This window comes from Echinops telfairi, unplaced genomic scaffold, assembly GCF_000313985.2.
Source record: "Echinops telfairi isolate 266 unplaced genomic scaffold, ASM31398v2 ScPeMD7_18;HRSCAF=68, whole genome shotgun sequence".
NCBI lineage: Eukaryota > Metazoa > Chordata > Mammalia > Afrosoricida > Tenrecidae > Echinops > Echinops telfairi.
The window spans coordinates 29542589-29553103 of NW_022103915.1; the positions used below are offsets into that span (position 1 = coordinate 29542589).

The following is a 10515-nucleotide window of genomic DNA, read 5'->3' on the forward strand; positions in this document are numbered from 1 at the left end:
GGGGCTGCGAGGACCCAGCTCTTCAGCGGAGGTCACTTAACTGCCCATTCTGAAAGCAAAGCCCATGACTTCCTCAAGCCTTCATTGGGGTCCAGATGCTGTGGGTGGGCAGAGGAGTGAGTCTTCAGTGTCAGGTCCCCTGCTGGGCCTTCTCTTTCTGACTCCATCGAGTGAGAAGGTATTTTCTGGGATATTGCAAGTCTCCCGGCCATTTCCCACACTTGCGCTCTCTGAAACTCACTCACTCCCAGAAAGCCGATTGAGACTCTTAGTGAGCCTTCGGGAAGGAGTGGAACCACCCCCGGGGGTGGGGTGGGGGGTTAGCGTATAAAGCTTTATGGGCGCAGCGGGCCCTGTCTTTCTCTTGTGCAGTGGCTGGTGGATTCAAACTGCTGACCTTGGGCTTGGCAACCTACTCGTAACCCACCACGCCGAACAGAAGCCCTAAATATGGTTCTTCAGCCCAGTCCTCTGTGTGACATGTCTAAAAGAAATCTCCGAAACTCTGGAATGAAACCTGGCGTTTTAATGAGCAAAATTGGGGTGTGGAGGGAGTGAGCTTTTCTTTGTGTGAAATGCATTCCGTCCAAGGGCAAAGTTTCCTGGCAGCTACTCCGTCACTTGCTGTAAGAATGCACGTGAATGGTCGGGTGAGAGCCTTTGAGGAAGCCTCGAAGTGGCTCACTGGGAAGAAGCGGGCGTGGGTACAGAGGGTGCTCCGGGTTCTAGTTTTGCCCCTGAAGCTGACCACCCATGTACAGCCCCCAACCCCCACCCCGTTACACTCACAGCCTGCCTCTGTTTCTTTACCTCCGAGGACCTGCCTTCTATGACTTGATACTTGAGAAGTGTGTAATTTGGAGAGCCCTATGATTTGAGGATGGCGAAGGCACAGATTCAATCATGTTCCTGGAAACTATCCCCACTGGATCTGAGGCTGGGAAGCTGACCGGAAACAGGACACCTCTCTGCTCACACCACGAACGCACGGTGATGGCTGATCAGAGTGCCCTGAACCGTCTCTCTGTAACAACTCATGTGTTCAGGAGAGCAGCATGTGCCCGTTCCCTCTGGGAGGCGTATTCCATGTCCTTCTCCATCACTGGCACCACCAAACGTCGGGGCCCCATTACCTGGCACGGGAATCTCACAAAGCAAGAACGGATTCCAGGGCAGGGAGTTTGCTTTTGCCTCCCCTGCCCTGTCCTTGTCCCACGCCACTGGCCCCGGTGCTGACACAGAACAGCAGCCACCTTCAGTTCCATGGAGTTCACCCTAATGCAGCGTCTCCTCTGACCTGGGTCGGGAGAACGTGCCCAGTTCTGTAAAGACAAGAGCCTGCCCTCCGTCTGGGATTTCCTGAGCGGTTTTCTTTCTTTAGAGACGCCTCCTGAGTTACAGCAGCTCCCACCCTGCCTTTCCCACTCAGCCCTCAGTCTGGTTTTGCCCGCATGCCTGGCAAACTCGAGTCTCCTTGGTTTCCTTGTCCCTGTTTCCTGGACAGTCTGATTCGGGCTCTGGAAAGAAGGTCAGTTACAAAGAGGAGACGGTTCAGATGCATGTAGCTAGCTGCTCACAGGCTGCCATCCTTCCTGGTCCAGCGGGCTGTTTGGAAGAAATACCACAAATAGTTTTGCAAGGAGGATCTGAACAGGGGCCTAAATTATGAAGTGTTGCGAACATGAGAGGGGAAAATCAAGACAGGCAATCGGCAGTATGAATAAGCTTAAAAACCAGAACAGTCGACATTATGCTCTTTGCTGAAATGACAAATGAAGCTGAGCTAAAGGAAGTAAGCAGATAAATTAGAGAATGCTAACAAAGACCTTGGGCCAAGAGGGGATGAAGGAAATGGCTGTAAAGCATGAGGATTAGAAAACAAATGTGCTCATAAAAAAGCTTTCAACTGAATCGGCAGAAAACAAGTTCCTTTGGCTAATTCTTCCGTGGGGACCATGGTTTGGGGTTTACAGATGGGAAACTGAACCTTTGGAGGGAGAGTGGCCTGAGAAGTATCTTCCAGAGACAGGGCTCCACTGTTCTGATCCTCAACTCCCCCTGCACCCCAAACCAGCGACATTCCATCTTTTATGTTCTATTGTTCTCTAAACCCGACCCGCTAAGATGTGGAGACTTTGATGCTCTTGGAAATTGCTTCTATTTCTGTCCAGTGCCAACTTCTGTGCAAGAAGTTTGAAGTTCAACCCAAAACACAGGGGTTGGCCCGGTCAACAGCTTCATTACAACTTCTCATTAGCTGTGTCTCTGGGGCAACGACAGCCTTCCTGAGCGTGACTCAGTATCACCAGTCATAACCGAGGCTCCTGATTCATCCCAACTGAGCCCGAGGGGAGGCCGCTATACGCTCCAAGCAAATTAAGCAACACCTCTTACTAAAAGAAGGCTAACCACACACACACACACACACACACACACACACACACACACGCACGCACACACACGCACTCTTTAAAAAAAAACATGGTTATTTTTGAAATGTCATCTTAATATAAACCGTAGTAATCCCTAACCCTTATATAGCACTTATTATATTCCAGGCACTGTATTTGTGCTTGACATTCGGATTCATTGCTTGTAATGACTCTGTGACTGAGGTATTATGGTGAACTCTATTTTACAAATTGGGTCTGAGATGGTAAGTGACTTGCTACGCCGGCTAGGAACATGAATTATGTTACCACAGTGAGAATTTATCAACTTATGCTCAGGATCCTGGCGTAAGGGGTTATGGAAGGTTCTTTCCGATGAAGAATCCAAATAAAGTCCTGAGCTGAGGTAACAATTATGCATCAGTGGAAGTTTTTCAGTACAGTACATTTTTTTCAAAAGTACTGTGGTCGTGGAAGATGCCAAGAGAGGGGAAGCAGGGGAAGGGGCACACAGGAGTTCTCCCAACCAGCCTGACTTTTGTGCAACTCTAAAATGAAAGGTACATTCGAGGGTCATAGTTCTCTGGGTTCTGAGAGGAAACTTTTCATCACGGCAGCTAAGACACAAGAAAGCAAGCGAAAACAAACCGCTACGCTCTTTAAAGAGAGGGTCAGGGCGGACGGACAGCCGTGCCACGCTCTTCACCAGAGACCAGAAGAACGTGCGAGCCCTGGGGGCCTCACGGCACTGCGCAGTTCCATGTCAGGGAGGAGAGAATGGTTAGGTCCCCATTAGTGCTAACTTAGCTTTAGAGACTTGTGCGAGAAGAGTTTGAAAGGCAAATTGGAAACTATTTTCCTGGAACAACGTCTCACAGCATGCCTTTTGATTCTTGGATTATATTTCTTAAATTCTGAAGAAATCTTTGCTTTTTTCCTCCCTTCTGTGCATTTTTGGTGCTGAGCTGTTTCCGGTTTTCCCACACTCCTGCCTGTCAGAGGGAAGAAACCACAAAAATGCACCAAAGCAGAGTCTGTCCAAAGAGCTGCAATTCCCCCTCAGGAGGCTGAGGGTACTCCTGCCAGGAGGGAGTGGAGGGCAGGGAGGGTCCAGCCCTGCTGCCTCTGAAGGAAGCTACCTCCTGGGCCAGGCTGCTGGTCACTGGCGCCACCAAGAAAAACCCTCTAGGGTGTTGTGGATGGTGTCCCCTCAAATCCCAACTCCTGTTTCTGGGGAGGCCTCCCACTTGGGAGCAGGGGTTTGGGTATGGTAACACCGCAGGATGTGTTTGCTCTATGCCAATCACTCTGAGATCGAACGGGGGCAGGTTTAGGCACAGGTGGAGGCACAGATGGAGTGAGACAGATGCCAGGCCACATGAAGATAACCAAGGAATGAGGGACACAACTGCAAGATGAAGATCTTCCTCTGAGCTCTCTCTGTGTGTGTGTGTGTGTGTGTGTGAGAGAGAGAGAGAGAGAGAGAGAGAGAGAGAGAGAGCGCTTTTCCTGAATGTCTTCAAGTGGGAGGAAGCCCCGAATTCAGACTCCTCAGGAGCCCTGGTGGTGCAGTAGGCTAAGCATTGGGCTGCTAGCCAAAAGGTTGGAGGTTCAGACCCACGTGTCCATCTGTGGCACTCAGCTTCCATAAAGACTTATCTTCTATTCTGTCCTATTGGCTCACTGTGAGTTGGAATTACCTTGATGGCAACGGGTGGGGGTGGGGGTGCTGGCATCCTGAATTCCAACTTCTGGCCACCTGAACTGTGAGAAAATAACATTTCTGTTCATCGAAACACCGCTTTGCTACACTGTTCACAAGAGCTGCTCTTTGGGACAGTGGCACCAGCTAACTAAGCACCCGGGACTAGCACTCATGGGGAAATCTTCATGCCGGAACCACTTTTCCTAGTTCACCAGGGCTTTTCAAACCTGGGAGGCACATGTGGTTCTGGAGTGCGTGGGATAGTGAGTAAGTCTGAGGGGAGTTCTTGTGCCTGTCAGGCCTTGTTGACTGTACTTTCATGTTCATGTGGACCGGCTATCTTCTGAAACAGATACCACTGTCCCTGTTTTACAAGCTTGGAAGCTGAGGTAAAGAGAGCCTAACTCACTTGCTCAATGTCTCAAGGCAGACAGTGTAGAGCTAGGAAGTGACAGCAGGCAGTCTGTGCAGAGGCGGTGCCTTAAGGACTGAACCCTAAGCCCTCTATGGGCCAGGGGTGTACAGCTTCTTCTGTGTTAGTCTTGACATTCAATCATGTCCGGCAGCCTCCCTACTGCCCTTCCCTGTACTCTGGAGAGCTCCGTCAACTCTCACCGGAGCTAATAAAAACCACTATAATGCCAACCATTCCTAGAAACCGTGTCGCACTTAGAAGGCAATAAGTAATGGCAACCATAGAATGAAAACAGTAATAGGGACTTGTTTCCGTCCAAATCCAGAATCTGACTCTCTCTCTCCATGAGGAGAACAAAGAGTGCCTATTTTTTCTAAGTACCAAGACTCTTTCTTACACCTAAAATGGATCTGATAAAGGACAACTGAAGGAGGGGCCTTAATAAGTGCAGGAGAAATGATACATAAATACATAGGACGGTGTCTACATTGCAGGGCAGACTTGCCCCTTCTAGACATCTCTGAGAAGCTGCTCAAGTTCACAACGAGGAAGGGTTTATAGCCTATTTGCCAGTTTATTTCTAGTTCACTACCCAAAGATGCCCGGATGATGGGTGAAGGATTCAACCCATTCAAAATTTGATGTTGGCACTGAAAAAAAAAAAATTTTTTATATATAGAAAAAGGTGTACACTACAAAATGTATTAGAAACAGTGTTGCTACCTACAACCTGTTGATTAAATTCCATGAAGCTAAAGCTTGAATCTCCACCTCATACCTTCTCATTTAAATTCTAGGAAGTGACACACACACCGGAGGGACTTTGATTTGATACACACCTGACAAGATCAGAACCTTCTAGCTCTGTACGAGGACCACAAGAAGCCACACGCGGGAGGGCAGGCTTCATTTTCTTCTCCCACGCCCAGAGCCTGCACTGTGGCTGGGTGTCTCTCCCTGACAGCAGCACTTGCCCAGGCCCAAAGAGTTGGCTGATAATCACACCAAGCCCGGCTCCAGCTTTCCCTACAATCACTGGGGCACCTGGGAGTCCAGTTCCTGAAGTGGAAAGGCCAGTTCTCTAATTCATCTTGAAAAAGAAGGGCAGAATAAGGAGGCTTGCACTTCCCAGTTTTAAAATGTATTATAAGGCTATGGTAATTGAAACAATGCGGTGCCGGAATAAGCGTAGACAGACAGGCCAATGGAAGAGAATCAAGAGTCCACAAATAAACGCCCCCATCGACTGCCAAGTGATGTTTGATGAAGGCGCTAACCAGAGGCAATGGGGGCAGAATCGTTTCTCCAACACATGGCACTGGGATGAGTGGACCTCCACATGGAAAAGAACCAAGTTGGACGCAGCACTCAGACCTTAAGTCAAACATTAATAAAAGCGAAACAAAGACTGGAATATAATTCTAAAGCCATCCAACCCTTTGAGGAAGCTCCCAAATCAAACCAAACCCACTGTCACCCAGTGAAGCCAGATTCATAACAACCCTGAATAGGCTTCCGAGACTATACATCTGGATGGGGGCAGAAAGCCTCACTTTTCTGCTGAGGAGTGGCTGGTAGTTTGAACTGCCAACTTTATAATTAGCAGCCCAATGCCTAACTCACAGTGCCACCTGTGCTCCTTTTAGAAGAACACATAGGGGCTGATTTTAAATTCTTCTTTTTAAACAAAGAATACCTAGATAGGACGGCAACAACAAAAAATGAAAACAAAGGAAGCAAAACCCAAAATGGATAAATTAGATTTCTTGGAAATGTAAAACTTTTGTGTATGAAATCGGGAAAATGAAGAGATCATGTACGGGTCTGGAGAAAGGCCTTGTTACCCTCCATCTGACGAAGCTTGCTGTCCAGAATCTATGAAGTACTCCTATAATTCAACAACGAAGAGAGAGACAACTCAGTTGGATAGACATTTATCTCTGGAGATATACAGATTTCTACCAAGCACAGGACAAGATGGTTAATGCTGTTACTTATTAGGGAAATGCAAACCAAAGCCACGAGGAAAAGCCACTTCATCTTCAAGAGTGGCTATTACCAGAAAAAGGAAAAATAAGCCTGGGCGAGGATAAGGAGAAATCAGAATGCTTGTCCACGGGCAGCAGGACTGTAAAATAGTGTGATGTCGTCAACAAGTTCGATGTCAAATTACCAGAGACTGGAGAGCAGGGCTAAGCAGAGACTAGCACACCACGCTCCCAGAGCCTGATTCCCAAGAGTCAGAAGGTGCAAACAGCGCCAAGTGTCCAGGATGGAGAAACAAAATGCGGTACAGATACGAACAACAGGCTATCAGTCAACCACGAAATGAAAGTTCCGGTGCATGTTACGACGTGAGTGAACCTTGCGAGCATTACACTAGGTGCCTGCAATGGGAGAAGTCCTGGTGGCACCGTGGTTAAGCGCCTGTCTGCTAAACCGAGGTCAGCAGTTCCAGTATGTCAGACACAAAAGGACAAATACCACACGATGCCACCCACACGGCCCACCCGGAACAGGCAAATGCATGCAGTCAAGGTGTATCAGTGCCTACTGGCGGCTGGGGGCAGGGAGAAATGGATTCTCCCTCAAGACGGAAGGATCTCTGTTGGGTGGGAAAAGCTTTTGGAAATATGCTGGTGATGTTTGCACAACGCAGGCACGCACTTAACGATACTGAATTGTCCACTGAAACGTAGTCAAGATGCTTATGGATAGTTCACCGGAATGAAACATTTAAACAGCCCCAAACAACACTGGAGCAGTGTCCGCCCTTCGCCCACGGCAGAATAGACAGGGTCGGGGCTGATTTGCAGAAAAGACTGAAGGCCAGCATGAACCCTTTATTCCCAATCAGGTGGTCGTGCCTGCAGTGCTTCAGACCTGGGGGGCAGGCTCATCAAATGAAGGGCACCACGAACATGACCTTGCGCTAACTCAGAAGAAACGGAGAAGATGGAGGTAGAAGACTTACTTGGAAGGTCTCTGGGATGTCGTTGACTTTCTGAGGACTTGTTTGTGATTGGATGGGGGTTTAGGGACCAGGGAGGAGGATGAACTTGGAGGTGGCACCACTTTCTGTGACAGCGTGATTGGCTTCTGGCCACTACCTGTGGCACTTGAAATTCTGCAGCCTGCACCATTATTCAGTGTCCACAAATTGGAGTTAGGGAGTGTCTGGCTGCCAAAGATCGCCTATAAGAGAAAGGGGGAAACACAATGACTGCTGATGGAGATCCCTTTCTCAGGACGTCGGAGTGGTTCCACATGTGTGAATGAGAAAGGCCACTGTCTCTTTTAGCTTCCAGACCAACCTCACGGCCATTGCACCAAAGCCAGCAACCTGCGGGGCAGAAGAGATGGCCCCTGAGGATTTCTGAGGCTGTACATCTTTATGGGGATGGACAGCCTCATCTTTCTCATCTGGGTGGGGGGTCTGGACCACCAGCTTTGTGGTTAACAGCCCACTGTGTAACCGACCTCGCCACCGGAGTGTCTCCTTGCACACTCGGCCAGGCCACTGTTCAACAGACAGCTGGTTTGGGTGGGTCTCTTGCTGGGTGTCAAGTGTGAGAGGCACACACGGCGCAGAAGCAAACTGTCTTGGCTGGGCTTAATTCCTGCCCGCTCCCCTAACCTTGGTCTCCCCTCGAAGTCCGGCGTGGAGGACTGTGGCAAGGGCTCAGAAGCAAAGGGCGTGAGATGAGGCTGGAGCCAAAATCAGAGCATGGGGGACCTTGTCAGGCTTCTGGGATTCGGTGGGACTCATGCCTTGCTGATTTAAAGAGCAATACAAAGTCTGACACTTGGGAACACTTCCAAAGAAAAATGACTGAGACATGGTCAACACAAGGACGTTTTCTGTGCAGTGGGTAAGCCTTCAAATAAAGACCTAAAAGCCACCGCCGAGCCCTTACAAACACCAATACGTCACTGCAGTTAGGGTCCTAGTATGTATCTCCTCAAAGAAATTCTGACAGCAAATTTAACTTGTCAAAAATAGCGTGTGCGTGTAGAAAACTTTGTGACTGATTCCTTAACACCACCGTCAGTGTGCAAGCATCCATACAGGCTTTAGGTTTGAAATAATAATCAGAGAGAAATAATATTACTGACAATACACACGGCATTTTTTACTCAAAGGATTTCTGGCAATGGATTCTGATGTGCCCAACAGTGACCTTGTATTCAGCAGCTCGACGTGTAACCCACTGTTGCCAGCACTCCTTCTCTTAGCCCGGCATTGTTAAAGCTCTTTAAACTACATTTAAAAAGATGTGGGGGATGCATCACTTCCTTCTGCGGAGGCCAAAAGGAATAATTGAGAAGCTCGTAAGAAACACTGACCTCTTCGGTAGATTTTACTAGTATTGTTATTAGCTTTTCTGGACCTTCGTTTTTTTTTTAAAGATTTACAAGATGAACTGGGTAGCGGCAGCAAAATGTAAGCCAAGTGGTCGACACTCAAACTGGGAGCACATCGTGTCAGGGACAGGTGGCCAGAGCAGATCTGTGAGGAGTGGAATGTGTTGGACGGAGGCAGGTGACAAAGACTAGAGAGATTTCAGTGGGAAAGGGTCTGGGTGCTTCCAAACAGATCAATCTGTGATGCCTACCACGTCTGCAAACATTCCTGACAGAGGAACTGAAAACCTACTCATTGGGCAAAGCCAGAGAGCAGAAGCACTGAATGAATAGGTGGGGAGGGCTTCACAGGTCCCCAAAGGGCTAAACATCCCTGACTCTGCTCCACCAAGCCTTCTGAGCACCAGCCTCCCAAGGGTTTGATATGAGACAGGATTCTGGGACTAGCTCTGAAGCAAATCCACTCCTTCCAAACCACTGTTTCCATATGTGAAGGCCTCAAACTTGGTGGGAGAGACTCCAGCTGGAAGGTGGAAGCAGGAAGGCAGGAATGCACACTGGGTTTCTACTTTCACCACTCCAGAAAACTCACACCATCATGTCAATTCTGACTCACGGTGACTCTGCAGAGCAGGGTAGAATTGCCCTTGTGGGTTTCTGAGACTGTAACCCTTGATGGGAGTAGAAAGCCTCATCTTTCTCTGGTAGAGCGACAGGAGGATTCGAACTGCTGACCTCGCCATTCGCAACTCCATACATAACCACTAGGCCACCAGGACCTGAGTTTTCACTACTACATCTCACTAAATGAGGTTCAATGGGAAAACAGCTTGAGTCATGCCTCATTCAGGATGGAGGAGACCAGAAATCCGAATGAGGGCTGAAGAGTTCCACACAGGGCTTTTCACAAACGAGTTCGCTGCATTGAGCAGCAGAGGAGGAAAATCCATTGTTAGTAAATTTCTCTTGAAGATAAAATGCTCTTTACAGCACTGGGCTTCCCATGTCGGTCGGAAAGGGCCATCTGTAAGAATGTTTACCCAATCAACGTTGAAATGACATGAGTGACAAGAGCAAGATCATTTGAGTGTGGAAAACAAGCTCTTATTTGTGTACAAACGGGTATACACACAAACATGTATATAGGTACATGTACACATAAATGGCTGTAATACAAGTGACAATACACAGTGGAGATGTAATTGATTCATATTTTGTTTCACACATAATGCCTTGCGCATGAAAGATGCTTAATGAAATTTACTCCAAACATGAAAACAAGATATTATACCAACTATTCATTTTCTATTAGCAACAACTAAACTCCTGTGTATGTGTCCATCCGACTACTGTCACTGACCAAGGATACAAATAATCTCGAGGACTGATGGTTAATAGAAGTAATGACCCATTGCTTCTCGGCCTTTTGGCTAAGATCAAGTGTAGAAACAATGACCCACACCCAAAACACCTAGTTGGTTCAGCTTATACAGTTCTGACTGAATAATTAAAGCTGAGCTCATTTAAATTCCAATGGGACAATGATGAGAAATACAACCTTCCTCTAGCTCCTAAAGGTTTCCTCCCTGCTCCCACTACCATGACTCGAATTCTATCTTGCAAGACTGGCTAGACCAGAG

General features: G+C 48.0%; 1 protein-coding gene across 1 annotated transcript in view; it reads right to left on the minus strand.

Annotated features, from left to right (window-relative positions):
• TTLL5 (tubulin tyrosine ligase like 5) overlaps positions 1–10515 on the minus strand; it is a 279763-nt gene that overhangs the window by 61905 nt on the left and 207343 nt on the right. Inside the window, exon 30 of the mRNA XM_045288172.1 lies at positions 7485–7705. Coding sequence (XP_045144107.1) covers positions 7485–7705 — 221 coding nt within the window. The remainder of the gene's footprint in view (positions 1–7484; positions 7706–10515) is intronic.